The sequence below is a fragment of the Neodiprion pinetum genome, chromosome 7, assembly GCF_021155775.2.
Source record: "Neodiprion pinetum isolate iyNeoPine1 chromosome 7, iyNeoPine1.2, whole genome shotgun sequence".
NCBI lineage: Eukaryota > Metazoa > Arthropoda > Insecta > Hymenoptera > Diprionidae > Neodiprion > Neodiprion pinetum.
In genome coordinates, this window is record NC_060238.1 from 3,276,128 (window position 1) to 3,294,258 (window position 18,131).

The 18,131-nt window shown below is 34.2% G+C and overlaps 1 protein-coding gene across 3 annotated transcripts; it reads left to right on the top strand.

Moving 5' to 3' along the window:
- Nucleotides 1-1,785: 1,785 nt before the first annotated feature.
- Nucleotides 1,786-17,142, top strand: LOC124223119 (uncharacterized). 3 transcript variants are annotated; one of them, XM_046634842.2, is made up of 7 exons: nucleotides 1,786-2,069; nucleotides 3,049-3,892; nucleotides 4,439-4,577; nucleotides 4,841-4,977; nucleotides 9,393-9,487; nucleotides 10,843-10,950; nucleotides 14,179-17,142. In XM_046634842.2, the coding sequence occupies exons 1-7, from the start codon at nucleotides 2,059-2,061 to the stop codon at nucleotides 14,564-14,566; spliced, it is 1,722 nt and encodes a 573-aa protein (XP_046490798.1). In that variant the 5' UTR covers nucleotides 1,786-2,058; the 3' UTR covers nucleotides 14,567-17,142. The 3 variants fall into 3 exon arrangements, with proteins under 3 accessions (XP_046490798.1, XP_046490799.1, XP_046490797.1); XM_046634843.2 differs by lacking the exon at nucleotides 10,843-10,950; XM_046634841.2 differs by lacking the exon at nucleotides 14,179-17,142 and having other exon boundaries at nucleotides 10,843-12,596.
- The last annotated feature ends 989 nt before the right edge of the window (nucleotides 17,143-18,131 follow it).

Genomic DNA, 18,131 nt, shown 5'->3' on the forward strand with positions numbered 1-18,131 from the left:
AAATCTTAAGTGAGCTCAAATCAGCTCCTTGTAATATTTTTAACTGTTCTGTGTTCGCTAAAGAGAGTTATTTTGTATGTACCTTTTCTACTGCTCAGCGCAATATTTGAGAGATCCTTGTATTGATTTTTCTGTAGAGGAAAAAAGTGAGACAACTTTGAGCATTTCATTCATCAATAATACAGTCAATTATTAATTGCTAAATATGTAAAATTCATCACCATTTTTATCAAGCTCATTTCAATGTTGAGCGCCTGGTTCTTGAGACTCGCTAGTTCTCGTTCTAGCAGCAAATTTGACTCTGTCGAAGTCATCCCAATGCCAATGAGCTCCTCGTCGCTCGATTTTACCACCTTGCCATAGGGATGCTCTTCGGGATACATCGACACGTCAATTTTCACATGCACCAATGTGTACGCTATTAATATACCTATTTCAAAATATTAACATTAAGTTTAATCTTTGTTTGTGTGTTCTTTTTTTTAATCTCAAATCTATGCTGACTGTTTCGAAAAATTTTCTTCTCGTCACCAAAATTGATGAATTACTTCTGATTCATTTGCAATACGTTGTCATGAAATCTCATCCAACTTGGGTAGTTATCAGTGAAGAAAAGAGAAGAAAATATAATTGTGAAAAAAGTTGGATTTTCTTTTCCTCTTATCATTCTTTTACTTTCTTCTGGACTGAGGTGAAATCAGCGTTAAATGATGAAGACATTTTTTTGTACATATTTTATGTAGAATGTAAGATATCGTTCCAACGAAAATTTCATCATTCAAATAGATACAAGCTTTTGCTGCGATACCTGCTCCTAGAGCCATTATGGATAAGATCTGGATCAGGGAGCTGAAGGTTTTTGTAAGGAAATTAACTATGAGTCGAGTATTGAGAAGTAACCACAGGTCGAGAGTCATCAATTTCATCGTCGATCTGAAAATAACTATAATATGTCCGTGAGTTACCGCATATTTATATAATATAAAGAACAAAATCATTTTCAATACTTTGTAAATTTAACATGCTAAATTTTTCATTGCGACATTTATATACCACTGTGTTTATCACTGTGTACTTATGTGAATTAACTATACTATTTACATTTATTTTTGCGGCTGTCCATCGCATGTAAGGCTGATTTTCCTACGATTACGAATGCGTACGATATAATCCTATGATGTAACTCTGGTACAATCCTATCGTAATTTATCAAACCTACGGGTCCTTATTAATTTGTTTCAATTCAACGTCACACAAGATGCTGACTTATATTTTTAAATCTGAACAAATATTCAAGTCTGTCCTGCATTTACAAATCGCAGCTAATATATTTCGGAGCTGCAATATTTATGTTATTTTTGTTGTATTTCCGTTGTTCCGTTGCTGTGTTCATTCCGTTTTCCGACGCGCCAACGTGAATAATGTCGGTTTTAGCCGATTTTGAAAATCATCGGCCCATGTTTGAAATTTTTTTCCGAAAGACTATCCTGGTATCCTGTTCCAAATATATCTGAAATTGTTTCCGGATCAAACCATCGAACGATACTTTATCTATATTGCTCCATGGTTCATACACCGAGAAAACACGAGGTTTGCCATTTTTTATTTTTTTTTATCGTCTTTTATTCATTTTTATTAATTCGCGTTATGGAATAATTTGAATCAGAGTCAGACTCTTTTCAAAGCTTCGACTCGCGGTCACCGGTAGGGCGCTGCGATCACTTAACACGACGAATTCTCGAAACTTGAAAATGGTGCTACCACGTGACAGGGGCAATACAACATGGCGGCGGTGATTTTGGTGAGTTCAGTCGAGTTTTGACTCCGTGGTGCCATTAGCATCAGCATCAGCACCAGCAGGAGCATAAACAGCGACAGGTCAGGATCGGTACTAGTTCCGTTCTCTTATTTCCTTGGAGAGATGAAATGTCCCGTTTTTACACGAAAAATTTGATCTGATTCGCGACTCATCCTCTGTTTGTCGACTGACAAGTAAACAAGTGAAAAGCGGCAACGAATCACCGCAGTTTATAAACAGAGGCAACAATAACGACAACGATGGATAAAAGGTTAAGTATCGTTTGAATTATGCTAATTGGCATCGACGCTGTCGTTCTATTTATCCCTTGAATCCCTCTTTCGATCGTCCTCTCCTCGTATTCCTTTTTCCCAGGTCTGTATATGTCATAACCACTTGGCAGAGGGTCAATCTCTTTTTTGCATTAGGTTCTAGACTCTGACGTGCATCTTTGTAGAACAATTTCTAGCATTGTACACTTGTATAATATTCAGCATTGACGATTTTCGTCTGTAAAATTGATTTCCTTTGCGACAATGCTGCGCTTTTGTATCCTCTGACAATTTTATACTCATTTAAAACGAGATCCAATGAAAGTCACGATTCTCGGATGGCGTGTTGTTATTTGTTTTTTTTTTTTTTACTCGATTCAAAGATCTTAAGTAAGATTTATAAAAGAAAACGTCAACCAGCGCTGAATTTTTATAGCATTTATGTCATTAGGAATTGACTAATTGTCGAAGATTTTCAGTAGGTTTTAAAACTTTTGGTTATCAGTTTCGATCTGCAGTTAGAAGCGATTGTTTCGATTCTTAGTCCCGCTGTTTGTGTACTGATTTTTTTCAATCGGGTGACATTGAAAGATTACTATATAGTTCGTACTGTATTTGCTTTTGAGAATAAAAGACCCTTTGTTCTCTCTTGTATGTAGCCATTTAAAAGTAGAGAAAGAAGTTTTACAAATGGGATGGGTTTTTTTGACATGTGCATGCAACAGTGCAAAAACAACCCAAAAGCGATGCAAGAGCGGCTTGGAAACCTAAGTTCCATGCAACATTAAATTCATTCGTGCAATTGAAAACCAGCAAAAGACCTACTCAGAAATCCAAATATTAACCAAAAACTGCAAGTGAAATACCCAAAACCGATCCAAAAAGACCCGGAAATTGAATTGCAATCGAAGAACAACAAGAACGCCCAGTAAAACAACAATTAATTATATACCAAGAAGAAAAAAATAATTTTTACAGACCAGCTGACAGTCGTCGAGATCAAACATCTCAACAAAAATCAGGTCACAGCAGCAACACTGCCAACAGCAACAGCAATAACTCGCATAATTATCATAATAATCGCTATTATATCAAAAAAAGTAAACGACGAAATAGCAAAAAGCGAACCGGAAGCTCGCCTCAGACAGGTGAATTATCGCAATGTGTTGAGTCGCGCCAACAGCAGGAGCAGCAGCAATTAAACTCACAGCAAAAAAGCTACATCTCTGCGCTCGCGAATTCCGCAGCTCAGACGGACTACGGTAAAATTTATTGGCAACAGTCGCCGCTCCAGCAACAACTACGGGCTACCCAAAACAGCCAGCGACTCTTCACAGCCGCTTCGGATCCAGCAGTTTGCGGCTATTCACCGATGCCTCTGACCTACGCAATGGAGCCCGTTTCCTTGCCGCCCATGTATCAGCTCTTTCAGCCAGTGCCGAGGCCCAGTTATCACAGCTATCAAGGCAGGGGGAGGCAAAATCACGCTCAGGGTGCATCCGGCATCTTAGGAGGAAAAACGACGCCGCCGTTCAACCATCTCAACGGATATTCAAGCCTGCAAGAGAATAACGTCGGCTATTCGACAGGCGTTGGCTATCAAAACGGGGATTACACCAGCCTGCCGCCTGCTGCTAACATCCAAAATGGCGTCGCTGCTCAAGAATTAGGATCTGAACATAGGAGGTACTCCGATCCTGGACTTGGACCTCTCGAAATACCTAAATTTGGAAAGAGCGATGACTCGGAATCAATTGATAGCGGGAGTTCTGGTACTACTGTTGGAAGAAGCAATAAACTCGTCCTTTCGCTGATCGAACAGGTAGAATTTCATGTCGATTTCTCTGAATTTTGCTGTTTGTGTTTTCTCTCAGGGTTTATACTTGTCGCAGAATTTTAATTAACCAGGAATACAGCAAGATTGGCATGTTGTTCAGGAAGACTGCTTCTCTAGTGACAGTTGTAATTTCGCTGTGTCGTTCCATAGTGAAATTATGAATAGTCTCGTCAATTCGTTAACCAACTCTTGCCGTTCTTCACAAATTCAAATGTTAGAGAATCATAACAGTAGCTTGTATATAATAAATTGAAGTTCTAAAAATGAATACAATTAATTTGTAAATTCAAGTTTGGCAGTCTCTTAATTAGGTTCTAGGCTTTACAGAGTTAGCAAAGGCAATTGAGAATTCGTTAGATATCTTATCGTCGCATTAATCTTGAGAGTTAGATTCCATGTGTCTTGACAACTGAGATTTGAAAGGTTGATCGATCGGTCATTATGTAAAAGATAAAAACTTACCACTCGTTCATTTATTCACATAATTTTAGTTTATTTTAATTTTGTTTAATTATTTTTATTACTTTTCAGGTGACAGCATTGAAGGAGAGCAATAGTCAGCTATTCAAAGAACTTCATCAAACCAAAGCCGAACTAGAAACTGTGAAAATGGAATTGACTAGATTAAAACAAAGCAGTTTCGCCGATTATCAACCCGGAATGTTGTCAGGTTAACCCTTCACGAGATAAAAATTATACTAATTGATAAGTTTGGCAAAAAAAAGTTTCAAAATCGACAAAATCAATTATGTCACAGATATCGATCATAATTATAATTTAGCTTATCGCAACGATCGAAAGTTCTCGAGGATATAAGAAAGAAACATATGTGATTAAAGTACGATTCTACAAATATATGATTCGATACAAACTGCATTTTAATATCAATTTTTAAATTACTAACAACGGTATTTTTTCTATCTATGTTCACAGATATTGTCAGGGAAATGAGAGAGGCGGCAAAAGTACGCGAGGAATCGTTAATATCAAAAGTAAAATCAATGATGAACGAAAAACAGCCATTTTCATCAATCCCCGATACGTCGACGACGGAATTGGATGAGTTGAAGGTAAAATCATAGATTTTTATCATTTTTTATTCCACTTTGTGCCTTTTTCAGCGTCTTTTTCTTTCCTACGGAAAATCTCCCGATAATTTTGAATTTATAGTGAATTATGGAGAGCTTTCTTTATACTGCTTGAATGTTCGTCGTGTTTTTCAAAAAAAATTGTACCCAATCTTACACTCATCAATTAAGCTTCTTCGCGACAAACATTTTATAGCTCAATTCCTCAATCGATGCAGACAACAAATTGTTTTTTTTCAATAATAATAAAAATAAAATCCAAAATTTGATATATTTGTCGATTTTTATAAATCTCTTGAAATGCTGCTTATTATTTTGTCTGCTTTTTTGTTGTTCTTTTCATTTGGCTTCGTATTTCATGTCAATTTCTTTGTAAAATTTTGATAGTTTAGACTCTGTAGTATTTCAATTTCGTTCTGGAAAACCCGTTATTCGTTAAAAAATATTGAATCCAATAAGTTTTAACCAATTTAAAAATATTCCTTCACCTTTAAGTGATAAACTAAAATATGACCTACGAATTGACATCGTGTGTATTACATGAATCAGCCTGAATTGTTTTGCCGATGTTTTCCCATTCGTATTATTTTTTATATTGTACTTCCTCTCAGTCTTTTATTCTCTCTCTAAGCCACCTTAAAATAAAAACCCAAACATTTTCCTTACACGCGAAAATATTGCATGTTCGGCACCTTTGATCCATCCGCTTAGGGTAAAGACCCTTTTATATTTTCAGGTAGAAGGAAAAACTTTCGTATAGCATTTTATAAGTGTTCTCACATCCTTTATTATTCGTATTTTTATACCGCTATTTTATCGTAGCTCGCAAAGCTCGAAAATTATGCGTATAATACGGCTCTTGTAACTTTCTTTTTTGAACAAATTATTCATCCTACGCGAGGAACTGCGTAAAAAAATTATCTATCTAAAAATTACCCTGAAATTAATTATTCTACGCACACAGGAAATTTGTGACGTAGCGTTGAATAATTTTTTACCCGATCAATCTCTAACTTTATCAAAAATCTCAGTATATCTGCTTTCATTAATCGTGAAACCTTTTTTTTTCCGATTTTGATCCGTCATTTTGAATTTCAGACTTGCGAAAAATAATTTTCATGGTAAACAAGTTTGATTTCTGTTTTCAAATAACCTGACGGTACACAGAATGAGTCCGGAAATTCCTGCAAACTTTGACGAATCTTTTCGTTTTAATTTCAATCATTACTCTGAAGTTAGTAACGTTGATTCGTATGTCAGAAATGCCGTGTATTTCGTAATTTTAGGAATATCTGAAATGCAGTAAATTATAACAAGGCAAAAGTAATTCATATTTTCAAATCTTAGCCGCTTGAAGGTTACTAAAAAAATTGCAAAATAGAGATTACCCTTCAATATTTCGAAATACCGACGTTACTAACTTCAGTCTAATTTTTAATCGCACTGAAAACGATGGAGTTTCCTGAAAATCATCATAACTATTCGTGATAGATGATACTTACCCTGAGAATATTGTTTTGGCATTCATCCTCCCATGACAGAAGGCCAAAACGCTGAACAGTCGAATTTCAGTGTTTGCACAACGGCCTCTCTCTCTCTCTCTCCTTCTCTCCCTCAATTTTTATCCCTCTTCCTCCCTTCGCAGTCTCTCCCCTCTTCTCTCTCTCTTTTCTCTCCTGACTGTTTGATTAGGACAACTTAATATGGCCAGGTGGCGACTCAGCTCCGCCATCATCGTCACTGCACCTCTTATTTCGATCCTTCTTTATTATATTATCTGTACGTATTATGTGCTGCTCTATGCCTTGTGTTGGTTCATATTATAAATATTGTCCCGCATTGAGAATCCGCCAGCCTGCAGGATTTTTCTACCTCTGTCGAGACTCAAAAAATTGTCTATCCGATCGCTACGCACATAAATATATAGAGAAAATTTTTTGATTCTAACAAATATGACATGTCAAAAGAAACGTTTTTTTTCTTACATTCAAAGAAATTTTCTAAAAACACAAATTATCGTTCCGAGCACGTTATTTATTTATTAATTTTTTTCAAATTACTGATCGATAGGATAACGTTTCTTTGAATAAAAGTAACATTTCCTTTGTCATGTTCGGTAAATTATAATTAACAAATCAATTCTTTAACTGTGCAGTCATTTCGAAATTTAGTTGATTTTATCCGCAGACTTGACTAATTCTCATCTCGAGATTCATTTAATTACATGCCATTCCTACAAATTGCTTGATTTCAAGTTGTTTTCAATCATATGTATAGTAGCTACGTGATTTGAAATAATTTCAAACATATTTCTGTTGTTTTGTTGTGGATTTAGAAAAGAAAGAAACCCTGTATCGAATTCACGGGATTTCTTTGAGATCTTATAAGTAATTGCGCATATTTTATATAATTCAGAATTTCGAAATGATTATCCGATTTCGGATTTACGAAACTCCATGATGTTGCATATTAAATTAAATTCGAGTGTCAGGGGTTTTTACTTGGCACTTTTAATACCTAGAACTATATGTTTTCGATTCTGGTAAAAAATGAAAATAGTTGAGGACTGAGCGGTAACCGGAACTAAAAATTTTTTTGCTCAGTGTAAGGAGAGGTTAGAGAGGTAGAGAGATATACGCAATGATAACGGGTGTAACGGAAAACAAAAAACAAAAAGGACGCTCGGTGTCGTATGATGTTATGGGTGGGGGGGGGGGGGGCAAACAAAAAATATGGCGGGGGTGGGATTTCATCAGGGACGGGCGTCATGAGCACAGGGCGGGTATGCGGCCACTTAGCGGCTGTCAGGGAAAGGCAGGCCTTTCTCTCGGTCCTCTCTTCTTCTCTTTCTCCTCTCCTCTCCTCTCCTCTTTGCCGGGTTCTCATCTCTCCGCAGGGTTCTCGGGTTACAAACATCCATTAGCCTCATCAGCCGAAAGGCAATGGCTGCCCACGCCATCGGGCATCACCTCCTACAACATTATAGCCACTAAATTCTCCCTGCTGCAATTTCTCCCGTATTTAATTTTACAAACACGTATTATTTCGTACATTTATATATCCATTGTACGTTAGGGTGATCCTTACTTAGGGTGTTGATGATTTTTTTTTTCAGATTATCCCCCAAATCAACTATAAATAATTCAAAAATAATTTCCTAATTCTTTTAGATTTTTATATCAATTCTAACCCGTGCCTGTGAATGGATGGGTGTCACCATTTGAAATACAATTGTTTCGGATACATTCTCAGCATATATTTTATTGTAAGAGTAACGATGTTCGAATCAATCTGTAATTGCGAAGATTTAGTGAGTATTAGTGCTACTATCTGAGAAAAAACTCACATCATCGTCCCAACCGATCTCGACGAATTGCACACCCTAGAAATTTGACTTTTTCTTTTTATTTATAAGAAATGCAATTGTATATGTTACCTGGTATGATGATGTGAATTTTTTCTCAGACAGTAGCACTCATGCTCACTAGAACCTCGCATTCATAGATTTTTTCGAACATTATTACTCTTACAGTAAAATATATACTAAGAACGTGTCCGAAACACGTGTATTTTGAATTGGGAAATCCTTTCTCTCACAGGCACGGGTTACAGTTGATATAAAAATCTGAAAAAAATTGTGAATTGTTTTTCAATTATTTATAGTTGATTTGGTGGGGTGATACGGAATAAATTCGTTAACATTCTAAATGAGGACCACCCTGCTGTACGTGGATTATTTTGGTTTGTTGGTTATTAAATTACTCAGTCTGCCAGACTTGTGATACGACGACGAAATCTTGTATTCTTCTTTGTTATTTATACTTACCATGCGATGTACCTAATTAACAAAAAAAAAAACAGAACAGTGATGAAGTTAGACGTTAAAAGTCAGACTCAAGTTCGTTGAGTCGATTTTTAATATAATTTTTGAAACTACAATCTTATATTTAACCGTATAGACAAAAAAAAGCACAAACAAAGATATTATATGTAATAAAAACTGCAAAATCGTCAAACTTGAAACGAGAAATCATTTCAGTTCTCAATGAATTCGGAAAGAACCGATTATATTGTCGGTTTGTTTCCTTTTTTTTTTTTTTTTTTTTTTTTATTGCTAATTGGTATGAAAAATATCTTGTTATGTTTTCAATTTTATTTCGTAACCGAATCTTTCCACGATTCTTTACAAATTGTGTTCAACAAATTTTTGGATTAGATAATCAATTTTCTGTACATAAAATGGAGATGATTTTGAAATTTTATTTTAGAAATTTGACCTGATGCGAGTATCTTGATCACTGTCGTCGGTGTTAAAACCGTTGAAATGAATCAGCTGGCATAACACACACTGTCCGCGTATGAGAAATATTGAATTTTTTTTTTTTTTTGCTCCTCAGAATCAATTAGCGCGGATTACTGACGAGAAGACAAAGACTGAAGTCCGGCTTGCCAAAGTTGAGCAGGAATTAGCTGCCCTCAAATCAAGCGCTAAGTGAGTAACTTACATCATTCATACGCGTCATATTATATATTTTTTTCAAATATACATATACATTGACTGGATTATTCTTCTACACTGTAAACACAATTTTTTTTCTCACATACCTGCGATTTTCGTGCGATTCTTAATTTTCAACGATCAGCAGAGATTTTTGTCTCCAGATTTTCTTTTTTCAATTGTTCGGAAATATAATTATTATTACCTACGTGAATAAACTGCAATTGAGAAATGAATTTCTAATTAATATAAAACTTTGCAACGAAAAAATCTTGCCGTATTATATCGGTATCGTATATTTATTGACTTTATCTATTTTTGAGGTATTCCACGCTAAACGGTCCGCATTTCGACCGATGGTCAGCAAATTTCATGTCCGACCAAAATCTCATTACTTACGATTTTGCGAAGAGTTTTCCATAGTTTTTTGGAAAATTTTACCGAACATAGTTCAAGTTGGGAAAAAGAAGCGTTGTATAATTTTCAGCTGGACGAATTTTTTTTTCTGATCGCTGGTATTAATTGTTGAAGAGAGGAAGAAAAAAAAAAAACGTTCTAGGGCAAAAAAGTTTTTCGTTAACAAGGCCTTATTGAAATCAAATACGGAGGCCAGATGTTAATACAAAACAGTTTGAAAAAAGTATCATCATGATACAGAATAATTAAAATAAAAATACCCCATCCGCACAATTTGATTATTATACACAAAACTGCACAAATGGGAAATTCGATCAAGTTTAAGAATTTTCAGTTCGTGCATTTTTTTTATAAGAACTTGTTGTCAATTTTAAAAATTTTTTACACACTTTCACGCAGTGATGTGCAGCACAAATTTGCGCACTTGCCGGCACTCCAATATTTTGAGCATCGATTCATTGATCATTACATTTCATCTGCATTTATTTTTGACACTGTAATAAGCTGATTAATCGTTGGAAGACATATAAGATGCCGATTAATCTACGATTATAATGATAATTGAAGTAACGTTAGGAAATGAAAATGATTTACTTTTATATATTTTTTTTCTGCATAATATGTGCGTAGAATGAATCGTAATATATTTTAACACGATTAGTTTTCTCTTACAAATTTCACCGATCTTATTTGCAATCTTACTCTTACCGATTTTATCGTCAAATTGTGAATTCTGATTTTCGAATATAGGAACCGAGTTTTGTTGTTTTTTTTCGGAAATCATGAACAAAGTAAAAAATGAAAAATAATCACGGAATCGGTTACCGGTTTAAACCCGAATTTGATCTAAAATCTTACGGCCGACTCGAATCACCGCGAATAGCGTTGTTATTTTTGATACCTTTGGAATTTATTGTAACCCAATTATATAGCGACGAGGGTCAGGAGATAGTCGCACTCGAAGAAGAGACGCTGGCCTTGCGTCGGGAGCTACAGGAGGCGATGGCATCGAGAAATAAGGCCCAAAATCAGGCATCAAAGTGCGTAGTAAAAAACGCCGAAGTAGCTGCAGCTTCACCAAGATCTGTCACGCCTGACAACCATCACGTCACCAAAACAAAAATCATCACCACGCATAATTATACCACAGTAACACAGTCATCGCAACCGCAACACTCTGCAGTCATAACCAGTAACACCGATCACGCAACCGCACCTTTAGCATCCCAGAAAAACGATACCGATCCCGATACCGATCCCGATACCGATCACGTTACCGATTTTTCTCCGATCGACTTGAAATTGTGCCAAAATAATCCACCGAATAACGAAAATACTTTAGCAAAGTTTAAACCGATTTTTGAGGCAGAAATCGGCGCCGATTTTTTACTTTTTAAACACGAGATCGATGATAATATATCGGCCAAAAATGATTTTATAAATTCTACTTCAACCCCGATGAAGATCGACGGCTCCTGCAATAACGATCCCGTAATAACAAATGACGCGATACGCGCTGTCTTTGACGAGTGTATGCAGGACTGTAACGATCAGGAATTTTTTAACGACGAAACGGATGATCGAAAATCACCGGATATCATCGGCTTGCATCAGGGACTTCGGGCGAAAAATTTCACCCCCAATGACCGCATCGTCGATATCCCGGAAGTTGCTGTTGTCGATGGGAAATCTTTCGGGCGTGTTAATATCGTTAAGAAACCGGCATGCTCGGTTAGGATTATTAATTCAAAAGGCCTCAAACCTCCACCGACAAAGGCGACTTACACCACTGCTTATATATAGAGAAACAGGGATATTAGAGAACTCATTATTGTTAGAAAGGATTTAGCCTGATCATCGAATTCCTGATTTTCACAAATCAACTGAATAATCTCTGAAAATTAAGGAAAACATTTGAATATTTTTCATCTGACAATGCGTATACATTTTTTAGCTTCAATCACTAAAAAATTATTTAACGTAAAAAATTGCTTATACTGATAAAAGACCGACGTAGATGTAATTTTCGGTTGATATGTTGAAAATTTGATAAAAATTGCCGAATTTCGATAATCGAAGTTTCTTTTTTTTGTTTTTATGCGCCTTTTTAAACAGTGACGATTTAGAAAAATACATCAACAAACTTTGACATACGTTCTCGAATTTTGAATTTCATTATTTCGCGACGTTACTGTAATTGTATAAACGAAAAAACTGAAGCAATCATATTTTTATAAAAAAATGTATTAATTAAAAAAAAAAAAAATAAATAAAATAATCGACGAGTTAGTTAATTACGCGATTTTCGGTGTATCTATAAATCATACTATTGGAACGATTAATTTAGAACGTTAGTTGTATAAGTCTTAAGAAATCCGGATACGATTTTTCGAAATTTATAAAATACAATGCAAAGTCAAACTTATTGAACAAGCAAATTGACTTTGTTCCGTTTATCGCGGTTCAAAATATTTCCACATTCCAACCATCTTATCCAACTTTATCCTGACAAAAAATCAAATTTTCATTACACGTATATATATACACACACACACACACACTTTTTCATCCATAAAATGGGTCTTCAATTCGACTATTATTTACAATGGCGCTATTTAATTAAACACTAGAAAAAGACAGAGGAAAAAAAAATCACAAAAACAAAGAAAACGATTTACATATATGGTATATTGTTGCTGGGGGCTCAACCTACCTCTACTGTACATACGACCCGTCAAAACCAAAAAAACCAAAACAAAGCACGTAGGTTTTTTTTTTTAAATATATCATTCGTTCATTTCCATCTTTCTTTGCATTGTGTTCAATATTATACACGCTGCATGCTTAATTATTTTTCTTGCGTGTTTTGTATATAATATCTTATCTAAATGTATATTGGCTTGAGTTTTTATTGTAATTATATGTGTATATATACGATACGTTATTGTACATTTCGTAGCGTTGCGCTGTTGAAAGTAATAATTCGCTTGTATGTTTATATTTTGATGGGTAAAAATTTGTTTTCTGCCTTCACAAAAATTGCTAAGAATATCTCAATTCTTTTGGCGATTCTCTGTTTGTACGAAAAGAATCTCTCGGATTTCATCAAGTTTTTGATAGTTCAGTTCTGAAAAAATCACATCTATGCATAATACATTCAATAAAAGATGTAGTTTCATTAGAAAAGTTAATAAATCTTGTTAAATTTTCAAAATAAAATTGTTTTTACATGCGAATTGACGTCGGACTTTTTTTTTTTTTTGCACATTTTTCGCGTGATAGAAAAAATTTTCAGTTTAATGTAAATGTTTGTGTTTGTTTCAACAGTGCCGTGTATGCGTGTGTTTGTGTGTGTATGTACATAAATATGCATGCATTAGTGATTATACTATCTATAATAATGTGTTTTAACTATATACTAAACGCTGTAAAATAATATAAATGCTTATACTATACACATATGTGTGATAATACTTACATATCGTGAAAATTACTGCAGCAAGCGTCTCTAATTCTTTCTCTCTTTTTTTTTTTCATCTCGCGTGAAAATTGTTTAACGCGAAATATGTAATAACGTCAAAAATTTTATTTGCCATTTCTTATTAATCGGTAATAATATCGCATAATCAGATCTTCAATTTTTAAGGTATTTTATCGAATTGGACTGTTCCATCGTTTCCATCGTTATCGCTTAGGATGAAGATACTGTTTGGTGAGATAAAATTTTCTTTCACTCTAACGTTTACCAAATTTTCAAATCTTTCGCAAAATTTCACACTGAGCTGAAAAGTGAAAATTTTGTCGATAATCGTAACAACATTGTTCCTTAATATCAGGGAAATTTTTATCTACTGCATTTTTTTTTTACATATCAAAGGAAAAAGAGAGTTTACTTTGTCTTATCTCTTTTTCTGTTTTCCTTTCGGTAATATTAAACTACGTGTTGTTACGCAATTTCGTTTTTCAAAAATTTGTCCGTACCGATTTATGAAAGTCGTTTTTTTTTTTTTCTTTCACCAATTCGCTTTAATAACGTATGAAGAAAGAAAGAAAGAAAGAGAAACAAGGCAGAAATAATCTACATCGTAACTATATTAACATTACAAGTAATCGAAAATAAAACGTGATAAAACCGAGAATATAACACTTGACGGTAATGAAAAGCAGAGAGCAAAACAAAAAAAAAAAGAAAAAAACAAAAAATCCGAAATAATGATGGAAAAAAAATGGGGCCCCATAATCGCCCCGTGTGATTTTTATCACTATAGACTGGAACAATTGGTCGGAATACTTCGGAAGAAGACGAACGGTTCTAGCGTCGAAGATATCGAAGCGGGTCCCGGTATCAGGCATCTCGTTACATCGTCGTCGACGACGATGACTGCAACTTCGATGAACGATAACATCCACGAGACGACGACGACGACGACGACGATTTCTGACGGAAACAGCAGCAGTGCCGATCCCCGTTCACCGGTCAGCTCGATTAGTCTTAACAATTCTTCATCGGGTGACGAATCCTCCGTTTTTGAACCACGCCCCAAAATGCCTACGGCAGTGAATGCTAATAATAAAATGACTGGTACCAGCGATAATTGCGGTTCAATAAACTTTACTACCAGCTTGAACAGTTCCGGACCTGTTACGGATCTTTAGTTAATAATCATCGAATTTATTACCGTAGTATTCAAATCACGGATACGACAATTGGAGTCTAGTTATGTTGTCGATTTTGGGTTCTTTTATATCAGGGCTGGTCGTGAGTCATTGTCATATTTTTGCCAGCTTATTTTCACATTTCAACACATTTTCGATCGCTTGGTTCGTTATAGCTAATGACTCTTCTCCCTGTGCCTCGATTAGGTTTCTTGATTCAAGTCAAGTTTAGGTATTGCATTGTTTTTTTTTCCTGTCTTGTTCTCATTGTCAATTAAACTCCATTACCGATACAATTTTAATAAACTTTTTCATATCGAGTAAATTACCTCAGTGTAACCCACTTTTCGTAAGTCAGGTTACTTATCGTCGTTATAATTTCAATTCAACTCGTTTCTTTTTTCTTTTTTTTTTTTCCAACCCAAGTGCATTCTTTGAATTTTTGCAACTCAAGTCACTGAATTCTTTTTTTCCAATTCAAGTGCCTTACTTCAACGTAATCCACGTTTTGCAATTCAAGTTACTACTTACCATTGCTACAACTTCAATTCAACTCATTTCTTTTTTTCAACCCCAGTACATTGTGTGATTGAATTTTTGCAATTAAAGTCACTGAATTTTTTTTTTTGTTTTTTCAATTCAAGTGCCTTACTTCAGTGTAACTCACGTTTTGTAATTCAAGTTACTTACCGTTGCTGCAATTTCTATTCAACTCATTTCTTTTTTTTTTCTTTTTCCAACCCAAGTACATCGTTTGATTCAAGATTCGAGTCTTTTTCAATCAGCGTTTCATTTAAATCGCAATCAAGGGTTTTCAATTCAAGTCACTGTTTGTTAAATTCACGTCACCAGTATTTTCTTCAAGTAAATTATTTCAATTCGAATCGGGATTCAAGTCTATCATTTCGACGCAAATCAGTTCCACAATTCCAAAGTCACTGTATTTCAATTCAAGTAACTTGATACAGTTCAAATTACAATTCAAGTCAGTCGTTCAATTCAAATCTTTTAAACAATTTGTGCCACTTATTCGAATTCAAATATATTCCCATACAGTCAAGTTGATGACTTTCTACTTACCTGCAGCCCTGTGAATACAAGTCCTGACAAATCTAACGAATTCTACCCGATTCTTTTTTTCATAGTCCGAACCAATAGCTTATATATATATTATATTGTACTTTTCTCATTTGCAATTGTACTTAAACCCCCTCCATATATAATTTATTACAGTTTATACTTATACACACATCTATGTGTTTGTATATATACACGTGGTCGATTTGAAAATTCTGTATAATGTACAATAACTTATCGTACGTAAAACAGCGCAGATCTTTTTTTTTTCTCTATCCTCCGAGGCGAATATGTGCATTGAATATTTTAGTCTCGTAATCCTTGCTCATTTATCATTAACAGTATTGTTTTTTATTATTTTTTTTTTTATTTGTCTGTTTTCAATATCAAACATTTTTGTCGAAAGCGTTTTGTGTTACTTCGAACAACGTATTCTCATCTCTAGGTTATACAAATCAGGGTACATAACTTGCAATATAGCCGTTTCTAGGTATACTAATATAAGAATAATACAGTGAAAATAGGAATGAAATTAGACGACTTTTTTCTCTTGTCTAGTTTTGATAAAACAATTATTACGGTAGAAAATAACGCAGATCTTTTTACAAATTAATTATAAATTCCACGTATTATTTAAACTTTATAATAATACCGTTTCTCACAGCATGTATTCAGCCTGATAATGACAATTAAAATTAAAGCCTTGGCACGTATTTTGGATAGCATAAATACGTATAAGTATAATAATAATCGTTGTATAAATTCATAGTATTGTTTATAGAATCAAATTTATCTAATACATATTATAAATAATTAATATTTTATACTCACTGACGAATTTTTCCTCGTTACTTAATTTCCATTATTATTACATTAGAAATAGCGTAAATATTATCGTTACATAAACGCGAAATAATTCTATTAGGATCATTTGTATTTGGTACTTACCTTAATATATGTAACGTGGATACAGGATACGTATATATATAATTGTCTAGGATATAAAAGTTCTTGAATCTCAAAGTGCCATTATTATAATTATAATCGTTATTACTAATTGTACGTCGGTAATTTATTACTGTAGATTTAATCATACTTTTGGAAAAAAAACTAACGAAAACACAGTCTGAAAATAGATTAAAAAAAAAAAAAAATAAGTGTTTAAAATCACGCGAAACACAAAAAAGTTAGTGCCGAGAAATTGTTCAAGTATGTACTTACAATACGTATACGTCATATGTATACACACCTATAAGCGTTAAGCTTGTATAACATTATTCTATTTATACAATATCATATAGTATTTAAAGCAGTAACAATAATAATAACAATAATATAATACCAGTAGTAAACATGATAAACTAATCAAAATGGGGCCGAATAAAAAGAGAATAAAAAAACGTCGAAAGATTCTTGACAAAAAAAAAAAAAAAAGAAAGATATTTTCATTCTTCCGGAAATTTTTTCTCTCTTCCTCTGTATTGAAAACCTCAAAGTTGGCGGTGTTATTTTTTGGGCAAAAGTTTTCGTGGATTGTAACAAAGATAGAAGGAATAAAAATTTCAAAAATCAAAAATAGATGGGATAAACAGTTTTTTCACGATAATTTTCATCAACAAGAATAGAAAAGAGTCCGTCGATCTATTCGACAAACTTTCCCAATGATCTCGAAAACGGCCGAGTGAAAAATCTGAAAATGATACGAATTGGCAGCAAAATGAAAAAGTTTCGAAAGAAAAATTCTGAATAACCAAAAAATGTATAAATTTGTTTCTGAAAAAATATATGAACTGGGAAAAAGATGACTTTGTTCATTTAGAAAAAGTAAAGGTGCGTCGGCCGAACATTGAGAATCGATTTATTTTCATTAGAAACGGAAATTCAAATTGAACGAGACGTGGCAATTTTTCATGCCCATAATTTCGTTGTGAAATCCTCGGTAAGTTTTGGATTTTTTTATCCAGCCGTTTACGACATCATCGCGTAAGTTTGTCGGACAGACCGAAATTTTTCTAAAAACGTGTTTTCGGATTCTTAATATCGCTAAACCGCAGACGCCTTAAAATTATAAAAAGTGATTTTCGATCGAAATCAATACATTTCTGACATGTGTATCAAGCCAAAGGTGTTATAAAATTAAAAACCTCAACGTAACTAGTGTTGATAAGATTTCATATCATTTTTCAAAACAGTAGTTAATTTTTTTCCCCACTATTGTACGCACACTGAGAGAAATTCTTAATGCCGGTTACCGCGCAGTCCTTAACTATTTTCATTTTTTACCACAATCGAAAAATACAGTTCTAGGTAGAAAATGAAAGTTAGTTTTCCAGCCGTTACCGAAAAGTCTAGTATCCGTCGCTATTCTTTCTCATTACGATCGCTGTTGCTATATTTTCTTGCAACCGTTGCGAAAATTTAACGCTCGCGCAAGAATAAATTGACGTTAAAGCCTTGTTTAATTAAAAAAAGTAGAGTAAACCTCAGA

Coding starts and splice junctions, on each gene's coding strand:
- LOC124223119 (XM_046634841.2), top strand. Junction 4,578..4,840: donor TCAACCCGGAATGTTGTCAG/GTTAACCCTTCA, acceptor CTATGTTCACAG/ATATTGTCAGGGAAATGAGA. Junction 9,488..10,842: donor GCCCTCAAATCAAGCGCTAA/GTGAGTAACTTA, acceptor CCAATTATATAG/CGACGAGGGTCAGGAGATAG.